General features: G+C 45.6%; 1 protein-coding gene across 3 annotated transcripts in view; it reads right to left on the bottom strand.

Moving 5' to 3' along the window:
* The window catches only part of FANCC (FA complementation group C), a 277702-nt gene that overhangs the window by 9564 nt on the left and 246057 nt on the right, over positions 1-22081 (bottom strand). For 2 of the 3 annotated variants that reach the window (XM_070400943.1, XM_070400942.1), the window contains 4 exons: positions 11221-11273; positions 9249-9348; positions 3684-3759; positions 1427-1508 (listed from right to left, as the gene is read on the bottom strand). In XM_070400943.1, coding sequence (XP_070257044.1) covers positions 1427-1508; positions 3684-3759; positions 9249-9348; positions 11221-11273 — 311 coding nt within the window. The remainder of the gene's footprint in view (positions 1-1426; positions 1509-3683; positions 3760-9248; positions 9349-11220; positions 11274-22081) is intronic. The other variant, XM_070400944.1, reaches the window with a different exon arrangement.

Genomic DNA, 22081 nt, shown 5'->3' with positions numbered 1-22081 from the left:
GTATGTGGGCCGGTGCTCCCTGGTCCTGCTAGTGGTGGCTGCATTATGTGGGCCGGTGCTCCCTGGTCCTGCTAGTGGTGGCTGCGGCATGTGGGCCGGTGCTCCCTGGTCCTGCTAGTGGTGGCTGCGGCATGTGGGCCGGTGCTCCCTGGTCCTGCTAGTGGTGGCTGCGGTATGTGGGCCGGTGCTCCCTGGTTCTGTTGTGGTGGCTGCGGTATGTGGGCCGGTGCTCCCTGGTCCTGCTAGTGGTAGCTGCATTATGTGGGCCGGTGCTCCCTGGTCCTGCTAGTGGTGGCTGCAGTATGTGGGCAGGTGCTCCCTGGTCCTGCTAGTGGTGGCTGCAGTATGCGCCCAGAGCAAGGAAGATGCCCAGGGTTCCTCCCAGCAGACCTCCCGGGCAGTGAGCTGAGCAGGGGGCTCTCATGCTCCCTGCTCCCAGGTGGGCTGCACGCTCGGATCAGGCAGGCCTGCACTGCAGACACGGGCCGGGCCATTCTCCCTGTCTCCCACCAGCACCTATGCAAGGTAGTCCATGTGGGCTGAGAAAGTGCCAGCCTGGAAGGACCCTCCCTGCAGGTGGACCCCAAAGTCTAGGTCAGTCTGATCCAGGTGAGGCAGGCGTCTGGGAGGTGTGGGCCCTGAGCTCTGCTCTTCAGCAGAGGCGACAGAACGGGTGCGGGGAGGGCCGCCAGGTGTGGCGGGCATTGCTGTGGCCACACTGGAATCCCTGCTTGGCCACCAGTCCTTGTCTCTTCTGTCGGGGAGTCTGGGTGGAGGGCAGGAGGGAGTGCTAGTCTCGGGAGTGACAGGAGCAGGGCAGGAGCACTGCGGGTCACCTGTGATGCTCAGTGACAGGTTACAGGGAATCCCGAGAGGGAAAACTGGCAAACGGTGCAAATAAAGGCAGCCTTGAAGGCTAGTGGAGACAATGAATAAAATACACTCTAAAAGCCAGGAATTTAAGAGGAAGCTGAAGGGTGTTATGTTACAAAGAACTTAGAGCCTAAAGCGAATGCTTCTAGGACAATAACACATACAAGAAGGTACTTAATATCATAACGCGAGGGCGGATGTTTGCATTTTAGACGAGATACTTATTACAGAGGAGGAAAAGGAAACACTGCACCTGCGTGCAGGAGCCATTTAGAACTCCTTCCTTGGGGAGAAGAAGAGCAGAGGACCAGAGAGGCCCCTCTGCATGGCAGGAGCTCGCAGCCGTGGGCAACGCTTTCCCTCTAGGATCTATTCTTTCTTGCTCAAGCGTGTAGAAACCTTATGCTGCACGAGGCTTTACACATGCATGCGTGTGCTTACGTTTGGATGGTTGTAGACCGACAACGCCGTTCCATCGGCCCTGCTGAAGGGAAGGGAAGGACCCGGGGAGACCACAGGTGAGGCCGACCGGGGGTTGTCAGTGTGTGCTTACCCGTGAGTCTGGTCTTCCACCGATTCTCTGAGCATTTCAGCAATACGCCTCAGTGGCTGGTGCCGCAGTCCCTGTGGGATGTCTGTGGGTGGAAGGAGAACAGAGGGGAACTGAAGACAAGTCAAGCCTACCGGGCAGAGTCCCTGCAGCTAGGCGGGAAGAGTTCGGGGGAAGGCCATCTTTTCTCCTGGCCGGTGGATCCCACCCGACGGCTCTCTGCTGTTCCCAGCGGAGAAAGATCCGTCAGTCACACAAGCTGCACCGCAGGGGCTGAACCCGGCCGGCCGCAGAGTCTGCAAAGCCCCCGCGCAGCCCGAGGCCCGGCCAGCCCTGCTGTGGAGGTCCAGGCTTTCTCTTTTCTGCCGCCCTGTCCCCTCCTCGATCGCTAACAATGTGTGATTTCAAAATATGTGGAGACTAAAACACCGTCAGAAAGGAATTGGGCCTGGGCTGCCCAACTCTTGCTATGATTGTGATGAATTCAGAATATGATTACAGGGTATAGTAAAGAAAAGGCCAGGAAAATATATACAAACAAATGCCTTTTCTTGAGTTAGTTTTTCTGGTTTCACAATTATCCTGTGATTTTAAACACATCTGAGTCGGTATGTATCTGCAGTTTGAAACATCAGAAAAAGGTTACCATATTTGCATGTAGTGAAAGACTCTATAAGTAAATACATGAGAAAGATAACGTAAGTAACAGTAACCACTGCTGCTCCACAAATGTTTCGGATTAAAGGCTCATGTATTCTCTCCCTTCCTCCTCTGAACTCCCTGCTCCGGACGTGCAGCCTTTGACAGCGTTTTCACTGTCTTCCTGTTTAGCTGTTTAGGTACTTTATGTCCCCTCAACTTACAGCTCCTGGGAGTCAGGGCTCATCAGTGATCCATCTTTTATGCCCCACAGCACTTCACTGTGGGCATAAAATCAATTTCTGACAAATAGAAGATTCTATTATTAAAAACACTTCAATTTGTGAACATAGCGCTGTTGTTGTTTTTTCCCCCTAAAATATGCAGAAAACTGTTCTAGAAACTAGCATAGGAGGCTCTTGTACTTCTGCCTGAATTTACTTATTTTGGATATAAATCCAGGACAGTCACACCAAGGAAAAGGGAGTAGGCTGGGTCCAGGCCCATGTGCCACCGGGATCTTTTGCTTACAGATTCCCTACGTAAAATGAACAACTCCAGTACTGTTCCTGGAGCTCATGGGCTTCTCACGCAGGCGGCCTGAGGCTGTGGTATCTGACTATAGCTGTGCGGTGTAGCCCTGGAAGGTGAATCACTGACTTTTCTGTCTTGTTATTAGTCTTCCCATCGTGTTTCCACAGGTTACATTTCACAGAACTGTTCCCAGAGCTCCGGCAGGCCCATCCCCACCTCCAGCTCCAGCCTCTGAGGAGACAGTGTCAGATGGGTCACCTTGGATGAGAATCTACCTCTTTTAGAAAAAAGGAAGAGGAAGCCCGACTTTATAAAATGCTGTGAAACTCTGAAACATCTACTGTCCTTAAATGAATGTACTTACCCGAGTCTCAGGGAAAAGGGCCACAATGGCAGGAAAAGGAAGTGTTACGGATTCTTTTGTTCTTCCCTGTCTCTCCCTCCCACCGGCAGATGAGATGCCTTCTCCAGCACGCTGCGCCTGCGCTGCCTCTCCCTCAGATTTCAGGCTTTACTCTACAGAAATGTTTGCTAAACATGAGCTCACAGGTGCCTTAAGGACCAACACCAGTTGACTTAAGGATGGAACCGTCACTTCCCCAGCTGGTGAGGCCTCTGGGAGAGGGAGTCAGAGAAGGCTGTGGTCTGACGCTCCCCGAATTCCTCCCAGGCCTCCCTGGCTTGGTTAGGAGAAATTTCCCCCAAATTTCCTTGGCTTCATTCGTCCTTTTATCTTTCCTTTTCCATCAAGGGGGATAGAGTAGAACGAACGAAATACAAATAAATGCACTGTTGTATTCTAGCTCAGCCAAGTCTTAGCTTGTTCCTGGCATCTAGGTGGGCCTGGCTGGCACCAGAGGACTGTGGTATCCGGGGCAGACTATCAAAACTTAACAAGAGGCCCTTTTTTCTTATGCTGTTTTCTTTCTTTTGGTAAATGATCCTAACAGGGAAGTCAAGCAACTTGTCATGTCAAAGTCCACAGACTGAGAGACCCTGAGCGCGGACTGGGCGCTGAGATGAGGGTCCCTCTCCCTTGTTTCCTAGGGAGGGAGGAGAGGGGGGTGCTCCGGAAACCACACCATACCTTCCGGGTGCTGGAGTAGCGCCATGACCAGAGACGGAGGAGCGTAAGGAAAGTAGGTCTTGAGTGCAAACTTCAGCTGCAATAGAATAAAAAATTCAAAACCGCATGAACATCAGGACTGGAAGGAGTGTTAAGAAAATACAAAGGCTCGCATCCTCTGCCCCAAAAGGACCCACTAGTACTAATGTGGTCAAAATGTTTTTCTTTTATTTTTTAAAAAAAAGATGCTCCCAGCAACCTTGTAAATATATTCTAGAAAAATAAATCTTTTAAAGAAGCCATCTGGGGCTTAAGGAAAATAAAGTTCTGCTCCTGATGTGTTTATGTGAGTTCTTTACCTCACATGGGCCTGATTATACACAGGACTCTTCTATGTGAGTCAGTCTCCAAGGCAGTCGAGACGGTGTTTCACCGCCATTGCCACGGAGGCACAGAAGCTCCACGAGACTTTTGTAAAAAGTGGAGGTGAAATCTAGACAGTGAAGTGCACGGGCGTTAAGGGTACGAAGTGGCAAGCTGTGGTCAATGTGTGAACCACTGTGACCGCCACTCCCAGTGGGACCCGACCTTCCTGTCCCCCAACGGTGCCCTGTGGCTGTGACAGGCAACCTTCGACCTGCCCTCGCAACCAGCACTGATTTCAATGAGAGATTAGTTTTGCTTATTTTTGAATTTCATATAAACAGAATCATAAGAATACATATTCTTTTGTGTCTGGCTTCTTTGGCTCAACATGTCTTTTTGAGGTTCATCCATGTTATTGTGTGTAAGTAGTTCATTATGTTTTTTATTGCTTAGAAGCAGTCATTGTATGAATATGCCATAATCTGTTTATTCATTCTCCTATTGCTGGGCATGTGGGTTGTTCCCAATTTGGAACTATTATGAATAAAGTTGTGATTTACACTCATATTTATGTCTTTCTGTGGACAAGGGCTTTCATTTTTGTTGGGTAAATACTACAGGAGTGGAGTTGCTGGGTCACAGAATAGGTGCTATTTAAGTTTATAGGAAACTGCCATACAGTTTCCCCCATGGCTGCACCATGCACCCCCCCACCCACAGCAGTTTATGAGAACTCTGCTGCCCCGCCCCCTCCCGATACTTGGCATTGCCACTGAGTCAGGCAGGAGGCAACCAACTGATGAGTCTCTCTCACATCAATGTTTCTCTCTCTCCCCCTCCCTTCCACTCTCTCTAAAAACCAATGGAAAAATCTGCTCAGGTGAGGAGTAACAACAACAACAACGAAACAAATATTTCCCCCGGAGTTTATGCTTTCACGTGTGGGAGATAGCCCAGTACATCATTAGATCCTGCCACCACTAGATCCAGAACCTGAACTGATTTGCCTTGTGCACCGAGCTTTATTCAAGTGCAGAAAGGAGAAGCAGTGAAATAAACATGCCGACAATGGGAAGAATGGGGTTAATGAGTCTTATAAACTGCTGCGGGGAGAGGAGTGAAAGTGATTTGGAGTATCTACAGAAGCAGGCCTTTGTATTCCTAACAGCCAGCACTTCCGCTCCTAAGCATATACCCGAGAATGTTCAGAGCAACACTGTTGGTAAGAGAAAACGAGATCTGGAAACCACCCGCAAGCCCACGCCCAGGAAATGGCTACACTGGGCATCCCGTGAGCACACAGCAGCACCTGCCAGCGCATCCTTCAGAAAGCCACCTTGGTAACAGCTCAGTGAAAAATACAAAGCTCCAAAGACTGCAAATAGTAGCTACTCTTGTTTGCTGGTTGTTTTATAAAGTTCAACAACAAGCACAAGTAAAGAAAACATGGTTTAGGGAATCATATCTATGTGACCAGACTATTTTTGGAAAAAGCAAAGGAATGGTAAACATAAATTCCAGATAGTGGTTCCCTGGGGGGAGACAGGCAGGGCGATTGGCTAGAGCCAATCGTGGACCACTGGTGGTCCGTGAGGTCTGAAAGGTTGGCCACCTCTGGTTTAAGGAAACCTTTGGAGTAGTGGTCGCCAACCGGTGGCCCGTGGACCACTGGTGGTCCGTGAGGTCCGAAAGGTTGGCGACGCTGGGCTAGAGGAGGAGCACACGGACACGGCTGATTCCGATTAATCCAGGTCTTGTTTGGGTGTCAGGTTCATAGATACTCATTTTATTAAGACTGAATACGTGACTGAACAAAGGAACACAGAAAGAAGAGGGTGATGCATGGAACACCCAGGACAAAGGATACTATGCATCAAGGATCATGATTAATCTAAAAATGGACACACAAGAAGGCAGGGCATCCACGATGATAAAGGCTATCAATAGAAAGGCAGGCACTCAGGAATAGCCATGGGAAGAAAAATGATATAATACACGTATATGTAGCCATTTGCAAAGGTAAGAGGTCATTGTCCTCTGATTCTGAGTCAAAGGTGAGGGTGATGAATTGCTGTCTTTTTGGATCCCTGCCCTGTCCTGCAGTAGGACTCAGTGTGCCCCGCACCACCAGATACATGTAACCTGGTCAGGGTACTGTTCTCAATTAAAAGTGACAGAAATAAAACGAACAATCTTAAAATTGGTATGGAACCTCACATGACCCTAAATAGCCAAAGCAGTCTTGAGAAAAAACAACAAAGCAAGAGTTATCATGCTCCCTGACTTCAAACTTGATTACAAAGCTATAGTGAGCTCAAGTATGGAACTGGCATAAAAACAGACACACAGATCAATGTAACAGAATCAAGATCCCAGAAATAAACACACGCATATATGGTCAATTAATTGACAACAAAGGAGCCACGAATATAAAATGTGAAAAGGACAGTCTCTTCAATAAATGGTGGTGGGAAAACTAAGCAGCCATATGCAAAAGAATGAAGCTGGACCACTATTCTACACTATATGCAAATATTAACTCAAAATAGATCTGGCTCCATAAGCACGGGGAACAAAAGCAAAAATAAACAAGTGGGACTACATCAAACTACAACACTTCTACATAGCAAAATGCTTCTACACCATCAACAAAATGAACAGGCAGCCTACTGAAATGGGAGGAAATATCTGAAAAACATATGTCTGATAAGGGATTAACATCCAAAATATATGAAGAACTGATATAACTCAATAGCAAAGAACCTCAAACAATCTGATTAAAAAATGGGCAGAGTAACTGAATAGACGTTTTTCCAAAGAAAACATGCTGATGCCAACAGGTACAGGAAAGGAAGTTCAGCATCATTAGTTATTAGGGAAATGCAAATCAAACCACAATGAGATATCCCCTCATACCTGTTAGAATTTCTATCATAAAAAAGACAAGAAATAACAAATACTGGCAAGGATGTGGAGAAAAGGGAATCCTTACACACTGTTAGTGGGAATGTAAATTGGTGCAGCTTCTATGGAAAACAGTATGGAGGTTCCTCAAAGAGTTAAAAATACAATTACCATATGATCCAGCAATCCCACTCCTGGGTATTTATCTGACAAAAATGAAAACACTAATTTAAAAAGACATATGCACCCCCCCCCCCCGCCCCCATGTTCACGGCAGCATTATTTGCAATATCTAAGATATGGAAACAACCTAAGTGTCCATCAGTGGATGAATGGATAAAGAAAATGTGGTGTGTGTGTGTGTGTGTGTGTGTGTGTGTGTGTGTGTATAGAATGGAGTATTACTCAGCCATTAAGAATGAAATTCTGCCATTTGTGACAACATGGGTGAGCCCCGAGGGTATTATGCTCAGTGAAATGACCAAGCTCACAGATAAAGAGAGCAGACTGGTGTATGATAGAGTGAGGATAGTGGGTGGGGGGAATCAGTAAAGGAAGTCAAAAGGTACAAACTTCCAGCTACAAAATAAGGAAGTCATGGGGATGTAATGTGCAGATGTAGTATACAGTTTACAAGACTATATTGCATGTTTGAAAATTGCTAAGACTGTAGATCTTAAAAGTTCTCCTCACAAGAAAAGAAAATTTGTAAGTATATTTGGTGACAAGTTACCTTGACTTATTGTGGAGATCATCTCACAGTATATATAAATATTTCATCATTATGTTTTACACCTGCAACTAGTAGAATGTCAATTAAACCTCAATAAAAAATAAAGAAAAATAAATTAATTAATTAAAAGCAACTGCAAATCGAGTCCAAATCCATAGTGCCCAAGGCCAGCACTCAGGAGGAGCAAAGCAGATAAGAAAACCAGACTCGCGCTAACACGACAGAGCAACACGTCTCTCAGTCTCGCCCCACTGAGATGTGCTCCACCAGGCGAGGGAGAGGTTTTCTAGTGGCTGGTTTCTAGTGGCTGGGAAGTGACAGAATGTACCAGGGAGGAGAAAAGATATTCACAGTTATGCCTCAAACTAAGTACGAGGGTCAGCCAGTCAGTGCCTTTCTGCAGACCTCCCAAATCCAAGCCGGGCACCAATGACAAGGCTGTTTGCTGCAGTCTAGCTAACTTTCCTAGGGAAAGAGATGATGGGAAAAGATACACCAGAAATACTTGTCATTGCCTCAAACAACAATGATAAACCTGAGCGCTAGGTCCAAGTGCTGGAAGCATCAGGGACCGGACGGCCTCCCTCCGGGAAGCAGGCCCAGGTCCTTGAACAGGCGGAGCGCCACACAGAAGCACAGCTGGTAAAATGCCCAAAGGCGAGAGCCTTCGGGCAGAGAGGGCCCTGTTTCCAGGGTCACTTACTGGTCAGCGGTCCTGGCCAGCGCTGCCTGGTCTCTGTGGATGGAGCCCTGCAGAGCAGGTCTTCCTGCAGGCCCTGGGCCTGGCTCCTTGCTTGCCGATGGTATCCGACTCCCACCCCTTCGTCCGGCCATTTCTAGCTCCTCCCCTACAATTATTCAAGTCTTCCCTTATCACCCTCACTACTTCCTTTCTCTCTTGGAATCCAATTCATATTTGGGTCTCAATGGAATGGAAACTCTAATCATTAAGAATGTCCAGAATTGCTTTGTAGTAAGTGGCATTCCTTCTTAGCACATGCCGTACAGACCCCAGAATGCCTCTTGCTGGCCTGGGAGGGGTGGAGTCCGCTGGGCAGACAGCTCGCACAGAGTGGCGCGGCAGGGCTCTGCCACACAGTGAGTAAATGCTTCTGGGCGCAGGGCCGACAGGAACTACCTTGTTACTTTCAATTAAAACTAGAGGCCTGGTGCATGACATTTGTGCACTTGGGAGGGAGGGGGGTCCCTCAGCCCTGCCTGTGCCCTTTTGCAGTCTGGGAGCCCTCGGGGGATGTCCAACTGATGGCTTAAGCCTGCTCCCCATGGGTGAATGGTGCGCCCCTTGTGGGAGTGCATTGACCACCAGGGGGCAGCTCCTGCATCGAGCGTCTTAATGCATCATAGCGACCAGTTGTTTGGCAGTTTGGTCGATTTGCATATTGCCCTTTTATTATATAGGATAGTTTTACCTTTGCTGGGCATATACTTGGAAGCTTTCTTTGTGAGCAAACTGTCTTATCAAAGTCACTGAAAATAAAATGCTCCTTTCTGGTGATGAGCCACATCCTCTGAGCAGCCTTCCTTTCTTTGGGTAAATGAATAATCTGTGCAGGATAACGAACCTGGTTGTCTTCTTTTTCCAGAGCTTCTACAAAGCAGCACGTAAACACTTGAAGGGTGGCCAGCACCTCTGGGGCTCCGTCGGTTTCCAGGAGCGCGTACCTGAGTGGGCAATGGTGGGGCACAGGCATTGAATGGTGATCTGCTAACACGCGAGCCTAAACTGTGGAGGGGAGAGTGGAGACACTCTGGGCCATTCGCTGCAGCAGCATCTCCCTCCCCGGCGGCAGTGCCTGTGTGGAAGCAGGAGAATCTCCCCCCCTTTTCTAAAGGCTGGAACGTGCAGCACTCGCCTCCTGCGTGTTTAAATCATTAAGCCTGCACATCCTTCCCACACAGGCCTGGGTGCGCTTTGCACGCGTGTGCACACTGTATGCCCAGACACGCAGCAGCAACTGGCCTTTTGCTTTTTCAAGTGGAGAAAGAGCTGCCCACGGGGGAAATGGCTCCAACAAATCCATCCACCCAAGTGGCGGAAGACTGCGTGGAGCTGGTTTCTTTCCATACAACCAACTTTTCTTATGTGTAAACAGAAAAGCAGCTCAAACTCTGCTAGCTTTAAACTAAGAACAGCATCCCGGGCGGAGGGAGGACGGAGCGGGCTGGAAGAGGTTAATGGGGGAAATGGAGAACCAATGTAATATTTTCAACAATGAAGACTAGGATAATTAAGACCATTACAAACTTTTGAACAATAATAAATACAGTGGCAGAGCTGCCTCAAACTGATTGTCAAACTGCAGTGGGAAAGCCAGGGAGGGTTGAGGGACAGGAGGGAGGGGAGTAAGAGATCAACCGAAGGACTTGTATGCACTCATATAACCATAACTAATGGACATAAGACACTGGGGGGTAAGGGAGGGCAGGGGCTTGTCAAGGGCGGGGGTGAAAAAAGGACACTTATGTAATACCCTTTGTAATACTTTAAGCGAAAAAACAAAACAAACAAAAAAAACAATGAAGACTAAAAGAAAATAAAAATAAAAACAGCATCCTGACTTATTTCTATGCTTGTCTCGATTATTTGCTGGGTCATTTGCTGTGTGAACATTCCTTTCTCAGGGTCTGCTGTTCTGCGGCTGAGCGTGTGGGTGGGGAGGAGGGCTGGCACCTGGGCCAGCTGCCCCGCGGAAGCTGGAGACTCTTCCTGAGACCAGCTCCTAGAGAGGCCGTCCCCCACAGCTGCAGCATCCCCTAACCTGTGTCTAGTGCAGTGATGGCGAACCTTTTGAGCTCGGCGTGTCAGCATTTTGGAAAACCCTAACTTAACTCTGGTGCCGTGTCACATATAGAAATTTTTTGATATTTGCAACCATAGTAAAACAAAGATATATATTTTTGATATTTATTTTATATATTTAAATGCCATTTAACAAAGAAAAATCAACCAAAAAATGAGTTCGCATGTCACCTCTGACACGTGTGTCATAGGTTCACCATCACTGGTCTAGTGCATCCTCTCTCGGCACCTGTGAATCACTGCACTTCCAGGAAGTGCTCTGGTTTGCCCAATAAAAATCAACGTGTATAAGATAACTCACATAGCTGATTTTAACTTTCAGAAGAGCTCTGTTAAGAAAGCATTTATTACTTATTCTTCTTGTTTTTCCTTAGCTTAAAAAATCCCTTAAAAAGATTGGTCAGCCCTCGTGTGGTGAAGGGAGCACACTGCTACACTTTATTTTGAGCTGAGAAAAGTGCTACGAGTATTTATTTAAAATCTAGTTCAATTCTTTTCTACCATTATTATTAGAATTTTAAAAGAGTAAATAAAGAAAATTATCTTAATTCTTAAGCATTGTCTTTTAAATTTACACTGACATTTGGGTTTTACCAAAAAGCTCAGAGGGTAAGATGGGATCAGAAACTAATTACCCCATGACACACCCAGAGATCACCCCAGAATGCTTTTATTCATATTTGGAAATTAAGCATTTTTAAACCAATTATTAGCAGAAATAGTGCAACATTTACCTGAACATTTCATCAACAATTCTGAAGATGGCAGGGTGGCAGGCTGCTTGGGGCTGGAGGAAAGACCAGGAGACAGTAAAACATCAGAAGCATTTCATCAGTAACATCCGGCTATTATCAGGCAAAGGAGTTATTGGAACTGCTGGTGCCTAGAAAATGGGCCCAGTCCTTTGGGTTAGAAGAAATGGACAAAACCCTGCACACAAATGCAAACAGTGGTTCTCCTTGGGCAAGGGGTTACAGGCATGCTTTACTTTCTCTTCGGGTTCAGGTATGCCCCACATTTTCTGCAATAAGCCCCTATGATCCAGAAGAAAGGAGCCAGTATCGTGGACAAATGTAAAACACTTCCTACCAGCACGCTGCAGTGAGGACACGGAGCTACCTGTGCAGCCAGTGTTGGTAATGAGTCTGACCTCACAGGTCCTAGAACAGTGATGGTGAACCTTTTGAGCTCGGCGTGTCAGCATTTTGAAAAACCCTAACTTAACGCTGGTGCCGTGTCACATATAGAAATTTTTGATATTTGCAACCATAGTAAAACGAAGACTTATATTTTTGATATTTATTTTATATATTTAAATGCCATTTAACAAAGAAAAATCAACCAAAAAAATGAGTTCGCGTGTCATAGGTTCACCATCACTGGCCTAGAAGGACCTCCAGGTCAGACCTGGGCGGGCTCTTCCCGTTCCCGCCTATTAGGTGCTGAGGTCACCATGATTTCATACCGAGGAAAGCAGTGACCACTGCCATGATGGTCTAAGTAATGTCATAGCTCAGTGCACCATGAATGCAGCAGTTTAAATTATTTAGGATGAAAAGAGGGTTAATACAAAATTTAACATACCATCATCTCAAATGACGGAAGTGATCTAATTTATTCCCTAAATATTTTTGTGACAGTTTTTATGGTTTAAACGTGGCCTAGGTGAGGCATTAGCAGGCCTGACCCCGGTTCTATATCTTCCTGGGCAAACATCAGAGCATGAGATTAGGCCAGATGAAATGTCATTTGTGTTCTAAATCAGGTATTTGTAGTAGCACCCAGTGTTAGTGGGTTAGGCTCTGCAGGGAATTTCCTGGTGTCACAGTTTGCGTGATATGACTAGTTTTGGGAAATATCTTTCTCATACCCCACCTGCCCCAAGAGAAAAAGAAGAAAGGGTGTGCTTCATCCCTCAAGCTTTCTGATCACGCCGAGTAGAGAATGGTGCCTATCCCCAGCCTTTCTTTTTTTATTTTTATTTTTTTAAATCTTTAATTTATTTATTGGTTAAGGTATTACAAATGTGTCCTCATCCCCCCATTAACCCCCAACTCCGCACCCCCCCCCCCCCCCACTCATGCTCTCATCCCCCTGTTGTCTGTGTCCATTGGTTTGGCTTATATGCATGCATACAAGTCCTTTGGTTGATCTCCCCCCCTTATCCCCACCTTCTCCTACTTTTCCTCTGGGGATTGACAGTCTGATCGCTGTTTCTCTGTCTCTGGATCTGTCCCTGTTCATCAGTCTATGTTGTTCTCTATATTCCACAAATGAGTGAGATCATGTGGTATTTATCCTTCTCTGACTGGCTTATTTCACTTAGCATAATGCTCTCCAGTTCCAGCCATGCTGTTGCAAATGGCAAGAATTCCTTCTTTTTTACCACAGCGTAGTATTCCATTGTGTAGCTGTACCACAGTTTTCTAATCCATACATCTGCTGATGGGCACTTAGGCTGTTTCCAAATCTTAGCTATGGTGAATTTTGCTGCCATGAACATAGGGGTGCATATATCTTTTCTGATTGGTGTTTCTAGCTTCTTGGGATATATTCCTAGAAGTGGGATCATTGTGTCAAATGGGAGTTCCATTTTTAGTTTTTTGAGGAAACTCCATACTGTTCTCCACAGTGGCTGCACCAGTCTGCATTCCCACCAGCAGTGCAAAAGGGCTCCTTTTTCTCCACATCCTCTCCAACACTTGTTGTTTGTTGATTTGTTGATGATAGCCATTCAGACAGGTGTGAGGTGGTACCTCATTGTTGTTTTGATTTGCATCTCTCATATAATTAGTGACTTTGAGCATGTTTTCATATGTCTCTTGGCTTTCTGAATGTCCTCTTTCGAAAAGTGTCTATTTAGGTCTGTTGCCCATTTTTTGATTGGATTGTTTATCTTCCTTTTGTTAAGTTGTATGAGTTCCCTATAAATGTTGGAGATTAAACCCTTATCGGTGATAACATTGGCAAATATGTTCTCCCATGCAGTGGGCTTTCTTGTTGTTTTGTTGATGGTTTCCTTTGCTGTGCAAAAGCTTTTTATTTTGATGTAGTTCCATTTGTTTATTTTCTCTTTAGTTCCCATTGTCCTAGGAGCTGTATCAGTGAAGAAATTCCTTCGGCATATGTTTGCGATTTCACTGCCTGTGGATTCCTCTAGTATTTTTATGGTTTCCTGTCTTATGTTTAAGTCCTTTATCCATTTTGAGTTTATTTTTGTGTATGGTGTGAGTTGGTGGTCTAGTTTAATCTTTTTGCATGTACCTGTCCAATTTTCCCAACACCATTCATGTTGGGAAATTGGACAGACACACCCAGCCTTTCTTTTTCACTGTGGGTTCTGCGCAGGCGTTTTGAGTTGCAACATTGAACGTGTGCCACCTAGTGTTCTCACACCGCCACTGCAGGCTGCCACGGAAAGCCCGGGCAAGAGCATCCCCACTTGTTAAAGTGACGGATGATTCCCTTTTAATTATTTGAAGAGATTTGGGATTTGTAAATTATAAATCTCTACTCTTTAAGTAGAGAACCCATGCTCCATAGTCCTCTACCGATGTGCATTCTAAAAGAAACCAACTAACAATGTCCACAGATAAATCCACTATGTGCTCAGGAACTAGCCTGCAGAACCATGTCTCAACAGAAGAGAGGCGGGTTATTTCTTGGTTGTGATCTCAGTTAATCACGCTGCTTCTCAGCTTCACTGTAAATAATAATAGTTATTAACAGGTTACTGGATATATGCCCAGAAAATATAAAAGTTTCTATGTATTCAGAATGGAAAAGTCAAACAAGAAGGAAAAAGCAAAGTGCATGTCTGGAAGAAAAGTGATTCATCAAATTTGCCAGAACAGCTTTTGGGATTCACACACAGACCACGTGCCTCTGAATATGAGTGCTGAAGATGAAGCCACTGCCATGTGCGCACGGGCAGGCAGAGCCTGAAAATGCCCCAGTGGAAAACCAAATTCAATGGTAAAATTGGACATTCCTGCTGTCCCAGAGTTCCAGCCTCTGACCACTCCAGAGCCGCTCTATAAATGTGATGCTAGTAGACACCACTGGATACTAATCACTAGTGTCCCAAATGGCAAAGAAAGGATGACCCGGGTGTAGAACAGGACTACCACGGAAATCAAAGGGAGAAGCAGGGAAGTTCTAACTCAATCTATTAAAAGAAGATGAGAGCTTGGACCTGCGTTTCCTTTATGCAATGTGTTCTAGCAAATCAGCTCAATCCATGCCGTAAATGCCCCCCGGCTGGGTGGAACCCGCCTGCTCGCTCCACGAAGTGCACTTGCCTCTTCACTTTCTTGCTATCCAAGTATTTCAGACCTTCGGCTGCTCGCACCCTGCTGCCACAACGTGTTTAGTTTTTAAAATGGATAAGATGCCAGGAGGCAGGGGGGCTCTGCTGAGGCAGCAGGGGCAGAAATTTTTATTTTGAAACCAGTCTTCCTTGCTGCCCCAGAGCTGTGAACAGCTTTTTCTCATCCCTGGCCTTGACTGATGGCTTTTAGAATGAGACTCTTCACACTTCCCGCGCACATAATTTCAGGGTCACTGAGTCCCCTCATCAGCCCAGCGTGCTCACAGGCCAGGCATGCGTTCCAGTGACATCAAATCACAAAAGCGAACTTAAGCTGCTTTTCTTATCAAGGGAATCCTCCAAATAGAATGAAAGTCTTAATTTATGCTTCCTTGGAAGCCATCACTTCCCCCTGACTCCTTACAGTATCCGTGTGAGGGAAGAGGCAAACATTTAACCCTCTGTGTCCTGTCTGATTGCTAAAATGGGACCCACCGTAACACCCACAATCCCCGCAGCAGCCCAGAGCCCAGACCCACGCTCTGAAGCCCCACAACCCAGGCTCGCATCTTCCCTGTAAAACTGAGGAAAGACAGAACTTTCTTGGAGCCCATCTGTTGGCATGTTTTCTCCATCCTACCAAAATCAGCTCCTTCCCACTCTTCTCTCCCCCATCTGGCCTGGCGATGTCCATGTACACATGATTTCCAGTCTGGGAAACGTCACCGGAGGCCATCCATAACACGAGGTTTGCCCTTCTCCCGCCTCCTCTCACTGCCCCAGTCCTTTCACTAAACTCTGGGGGACGAACAGACGAGGATGATGGGGAGCTCTAGACACTAGCTTCCTTTCTCACGGACCAGCTTTTCTGTGGGCTGTGCACCCCTTCTTATCTCCCACAGCTCCCAGAACTGCACTGGTTCCCTTCCCTCTGCCCTCACCTCCTACCTCAACAACTCAAGGAAAGACAAAGCCAGCACAGAAGAGATGCACAGGGACCGAGTGGCTGTGCCCGCAGGGCCGGGGCTGTGGGCAGAGGTAAGGGAGAGGACAGCAGTCATCTGGACTGTGAACTGTACAAATGACGCCAGTGCTTGCTCTCTGCCCTCAGTGTCTCCCGTTATTCTCATCCTGGCTCAGCAGTGACCACTACAAGCCACTTGCCACTTAAAGGAGGCCTGAGAACATGAAAGAACAGAATCATCAGGAAGAAATCTTGCCTTCTATCATTTTCTGATTGTGTGTGTATGTGTGCGCAAGAGAAAGAGTATGGGTGGGGCAGGGGAAGAGAATACACACGAGAGGGAAATTTTACTATGATTTGATGTAATTCACAGACAAAACGCAGTGCCTCTTATAAAAAATAAAAAGGCAGCAAGGAAACGAAGCCCTGGTCGGTACGCTCAGTGGTTGGAGCATTGGCCCTCACATCGAAGGGTCTCAGGTTCAATTCCTGGCCAAGGGCATATACCTCAGTTGCAGGTTTGTTCCCTGGCCCTGGTTGGGGCGTGTGCAGGAGGCAACCAATTGATGTGTCTCTTTCACATCGATGTCTCTCCCTCCCTTCCACTCTCTAAAAGTCAGTGGAATAAAAATATCCTTGGGTGAGGATTAACAAAAAAAAATTCTAAAGCCTTTTCGTTGATCACCCTTCATAGACATTTTCCCCTAAGAAATAAAAAGGGAAACTGCACGTGAGAGATAAGCAGCTGAAGTTCAGGAAGCCTGGAAAAGACCCTCTTTCATAGCCTATTTTAATGTAGTTTAAATATTTAACTCAAGAATGGCCTTTTTTCTAAAGAATGACTGATTAGAAGCTTTCCCTCCAGTTTACCCACCAACCAGCGATCCTGTCCCACTGTGTAAATGACTCTTTTGAGAGGGCCTTGTGTTAATATATGTATATAAATTAAACTGTTTTCATAGTCATCAAAAAATACCTTTCCCCCTGGCTGGGTAGCTCAGTTGGTTAGAGTGGCATCCTGACACACCAAGGTTGCGGGTTTGATCCCCAGTCAGGGCACATACAAAAATCAACCAATGAATGCATGAATAGGTGGGACAACAAACCCATGTTTCTCTCTCTCTCTCTCTTTCTCTGTAAAATCAACAAAAAAACAACTCTCTTCTTAAAAGAGGATTCTTCATAAAATTCAACAGTAAACCCCTTTATTGAGTTCAAAATAATTTGGCTTAAAAAATCTACTTAAATAAAACCTTCACTTCTATCATGTAAAATAAGATCTTTATAAATATGTATTCTTTTTATTATGCCATTTTCTCCTTTTCTACTTTCAAAATACAGGGAACCTGGGTTCTGGAACTTAATTTGTTCCGGGGAAGGCTGTTTGAGAACCAATTTGTTCGAAAACGGAATTATTTTTTCTCATTAGAAATAATGTAAATTGAATTAATCGGTTCCAGACCCCAAATGATTCCCTGTTTTTAACCTTTCTTATACACAGTGCATGTCTAATGTACTGTTTGATCTATAAACAAACACTTTTGTTAAAATTATCGAACCACCTCCTACTGGCCTTAAACGCTGTTACTAGCTAACTGTGTTTCCTTTATCCCCATCAACAACAGTTTCTGAGCTCTTCAATTGCCTGTGATCCTTGTGGCACCCTTAGCAACATTAGCACTCTTGATGGCCTCTTTATGTTTTAAAATTGTGCTAATCATGAATTTCTCCAGCAACCAAAGCATTCTGTCCTTTATTTTTTGTCTGAGAGATGCTTTTTGTCATGCTGAGGTATCAACTTGAAAGGGCTGTCAGTTCGAAAACCAAAGTTTGGTTCAACAATGGAGACATTTTTCTGTGAACAACTTGGTTGAGAACTGAACTGTTCCAGATGGGAGAAGTTCGAGAAACGAGGTTTGACTGTACTAAACATAAGACTATAAATATCCCTTTTACATTTTTAGGATCTATTTTGTTTGAAAAGATTCAAGTTTCTTTCAATAAATTTGAGATGGAAAAATATTCGTTCTTTGTAATCTTTACCAGATGTTGTTTATACTACAAGCAACTTTTTTCAGTACTCCATAATACAATTATTGTTTAATTAGTGATAAATCTGTCATTTCTAGGCTTCAAGAAAAACCCCCAAAACTTAACAAGTACCAAATGTACTTTTGTGTTTTAAATGTACCCGTGTTCTCTCAGAGCATTCAGACACAGGCATGCGTTCAAGATGCTCAGCAAAACCCCTCAAGTCTGAAGTCACTCTCCTAGCCTGGCCCGGTGGCCTCTGCCCAGTGAGCTGGTGCAGCCTGAGTGGGCAGACAGCTCCTCAGCCCCCTGCTGCTTCTCAGCTCAGCCTCTTAGTGGCAATGACTCCCAGGTCGACCCCTGCCCTGTTTTTATTATTTATTTGTAAATTTTTCTCTCTCCCTTCATCTCTGGTCGAAAAGTCCTTCATCCCCAACAGTGAAAACAGAATTTGCAATCTGCGCCTTTTTCTTCACAGAAACAATGCTGGGGGATCTGGTGCCCCCCTGAGGTGGACACTGGGAAGTGCAACTACTGTGGGAGAGGCAGACACAAGTATAGGCCGCCACCGCACTTCCCTATTCGACCACTGCTAAATTATCTACTTCAGCATTTCCTAAATTACATGCATCACATTAAAGAACTGAGAAAAGAAATGCTTAAAAGACTGCTAATGAAAAAGCAGGAAAAGAAAACCCTAGAGCATTAATAAGAATTACTTAAGCACAGACAACTGACATAACCCAGGATGTGGAGCTAAATTCAACGTGATCTTTTATTAAAGGGAAATTGTGTTTGGAATTTTGTGTAAAGGGAGTTCTTTTTTTTTTTTTTCTGAAGTGGCTACCATTGCTCTCTGGAGAATGAAGACAAGAAGGTATCCTACCTAACATCAAGGCGACATGTTTTTTTATTTCTTAAGCTCTTATTAGATGAAGAACTAATCTCTCCCCCCCACCCCAGTTAAATCAAGACATACTTGGGATAAAGAACTAATTTTAACTGAGCTGTGAAGACTTTCAGGTAGGAGAGAATACAAGGAGTATTTTTTTGAGGAGTATTATTTAATTTAAAATCTGAATAAACAAAAACAAAAACCACCCCTGCCTCCTTTTCCCCTCTTTACTCTCCTGAGACCCTGTACTCTGGTGGGTAAGTCTGTCCTGGGGAGGTGAAGGGGCTGCTCCGCTCACCAGCGTGAGGCAGGTGGTGTGGGAGGCCTGCCAGCGAGGAGCGGAGGGAGGGCATGGAAACCAGGGTACCTCTCGGCCTTGGCGTGCAGCAGGGCAGCTAAGCACAGTGCCACCTGCTACTCAGCCAGCACTTCCCATTCAAATGTGGGGTATAAACAATAGCCTTTCTGGAAACCAGACATCAAGAAAGCTGCGTCACCTGACCGGTTTGGCTCAGTGGATAGAGCGTCAGCCTGCGGACTGAAAGGTCCCAGGTTCGATTCCGGTCAAGGGCATATACCTTGGCTGCAGGCACATCCCCAGTGGGAGGTGTGCAGGAGGCAGCTGGTCAATGTTTCTCTCTCATCGATGTTTCCAACTCTCTATCTCTCTCCCTTCCTCTCTGTAAAAAATCAGTAAAATATATTTAAAAAAAAAAAAAGAAAGCTGCGTCATTATCCAGTGGCTTTCACTGCATTTGGTGAAATCAGTCTTTAAGGTCAGGTCGGAAGCTATGCATTATGGTCTCCCAGTGCCTGTACTGTCATGGGAAACACAAGACCATCTGATTTTATTTCTTATTCTTTTAAAATATATTTTTATTGAGATCAGAGAGGACTTTTAAAAAATAAATACTTTTATTGATTTCAGCTAGGAAAGACCATCTGCTTTTAAAGTGTCAGTCTGCACAGTAAATGACAAACTAAGTTTAATACCGTGACTTACTAGTAGGAGCCACAAACTGTGACAGGTGGCCATGTACTTGGGGGCCGTCCAGCCTAGCGGTGCGCCTCAAAGGTGAATTTATTTTTACTTTAGAAGTCATATATGCATATAAATATGCAGTTAGAATTCAGGTGACATTCAATTAGTGCCTTATTATTCACAGTCTTAATAGAACATATCAGGCCTCTGAGTCTCTTAAAGGCCAAAGAACATTTGGGGAGATCATTTCACTTTGTACAAGCTGTACCGCACTTTTTCCCCCAACATTTTGGCAACTACAGAATTTCCAGGGCTAATTCTGCATAGTCCCAAGAGACGGAAACATAATTAACAATGCTCCATATAAAACACGAGTTACGTAGACCATCACACTCTAATTACTCTCAGAATCCAACTCTAATGTAATAGGCATCACATTTCTTCCGGAGGAAAGCGCAGCCGCCTGGCTACCTGAGCCTCCCAGGCCCCTCATACTCCCGCACGGGCCTGTCACTGCACCAAGATGCTGGCGGCGATACATGAGTCAGATGATGCAATTAGGAAGCACGTTCTTCAGGTTACCCTCTAATCACTCAGCCACGTCACACGCGTATTCCAGCCGGCCTGGTTTTCTGGCATCGAAGGCCAGGATGGCTGAGGAGAGCCGCCCCCTCCAATCAGCTCTGTACTGCCATTGCCTCCTTGACCCACAAGGCACAGAGAGGTCACATCCTGCCAATGCCACAATAAATTAAGCCAAATAACACCCTCTGGAATTTCCCTTTAACCATGATGGAAGCTCTGACTCTCTACACATCATCCGATAAATGCTTCTGTGCATGGACTGACTTCCAAGCTGCTGCACCGGGGAAGATTATCTTAAACGATAAACCGGAGCCGGAAGGTTATACGATGCGGTGTTTATGGGAGTGCCTGCTTTCCCTCTCCCCATTCGCTGCAGTATCTGTGCGTGCGGAAGTGTGGCTCAGGCCTGATGGCCACAGGTAAGAGGGGCATGGAGACGGTTCAGAGAACCACCACAAGGACCAGTGAAAGGGTGAGGACTCAAGCCAAATCAGAAAATTCAATGGAACTGGAATTCTTCTACAGAGAGAAGACAAGCAAATTTAATAAAGAACTTGAAAGCAAGGAAATAGTCACTGAAAAAGGACCAGAGAAAATTAAATTAGAGCATGTTCATTTAGGTTAGAAACAGAGATTCCCGGATAATGAAGGTAGTGCTTGGAATAGGGTGCTGGGGGCTTCTTAAAGCCTTTGTTTACTTTGAATTTTATTGTAATTATTTTTATATAAGGCACATTCTTTTTTTTTTTTTTTTTTTTTTTTTTTAAATATATTTTATTGATTTTTTACAGAGAGGAGGGGAGAGGGATAGAGAGATAGAAACATCGATGAGAGAGAAACATCGATCAGCTGCCTCCTGCACGCCCCCCACTGGGGATGTGCCTGCAACCAAGGTACATGCCCTTGACCGGAATCGAACCTGGGACCCTTCAGTCCGCAGGCCGACGCTCTATCCGCTGAGCCAAACCGGTCAGGGCAAGGCACATTCTTATTTCTCACCTTAACATGAAGTCTTTTGAATGGTGAAATCCCTTAAAAAACAACACCTGTTTGGGCTCTCTCAGACTTTTATTTTTATTTTTTTTAAGTCAAAGAGTTGGTTTTCTTTTTCTTTTTAAACATTTTTAAAAAGAATAGTTTATTGATTTTTCAAGAGAGAGGAGCCCAGCTGGTTTGGCTCAGTGGATAGAGCGGTGGCCGGCAGACTGAAAGGTCCTGGGTTCAATTCCAGTCAAGGGCACATGCTGGGTTGTGGGCTTGATTCTCAGTAGGGGGCATGAAGGAGGCAGCCAATCAATGATTCTCTCTCATGGATGTTTCTATCTCTCTCTCCCTCTTCTTTCTTCTCTGAAATCAGTAAAAATATATTAAAAGAGAGAGAGAGAGGTAGAGAGACAGAAATATCGATATGAGAATGAATGGCTGCCTCCTGCATACCCCTTACTGGGGACTGAGCATGTGCTCTTGAGTGGGAACCGAACTGGCAACCTCCTGGTGCACGGGACGAGGCCCAACCAGAGGAGCTACACCAGCCAGGGCTCTCTCAGTCTTTATACCTATCTTCCTTCCTTCTTTCTCTCCCCCGCCTCCCACCCGCCCCCCTGAAATCAAACAATTTAAGTTTCCAAATCAGTTGGGCTCACTCTGGGCCACCTAACTTATGGATGAAAGCAGCACGGCTACTGATGACTGTAACACTACCCTCAGCCACCTGCGAGGACCCACAAGGTGAAGGCAGAGAGGAGCCAAGGACACTGGACAAAGCTGAGCATGGACATGGGCAAGCACACCCGCTGGCGGGAATGACTGGGACCTAAAAGGAGAAATCA

Source organism: Myotis yumanensis, unplaced genomic scaffold (genome assembly GCF_028538775.1).
Source record: "Myotis yumanensis isolate MYYU_CA2020_CCGP unplaced genomic scaffold, mMyoYum1.0.hap1 SCAF_21, whole genome shotgun sequence".
NCBI classification, from domain to species: Eukaryota; Metazoa; Chordata; class Mammalia; order Chiroptera; family Vespertilionidae; genus Myotis; species Myotis yumanensis.
Note: the sequence above shows the minus strand (reverse complement) of the source record. Positions and strands in the feature narration are given on the sequence as shown.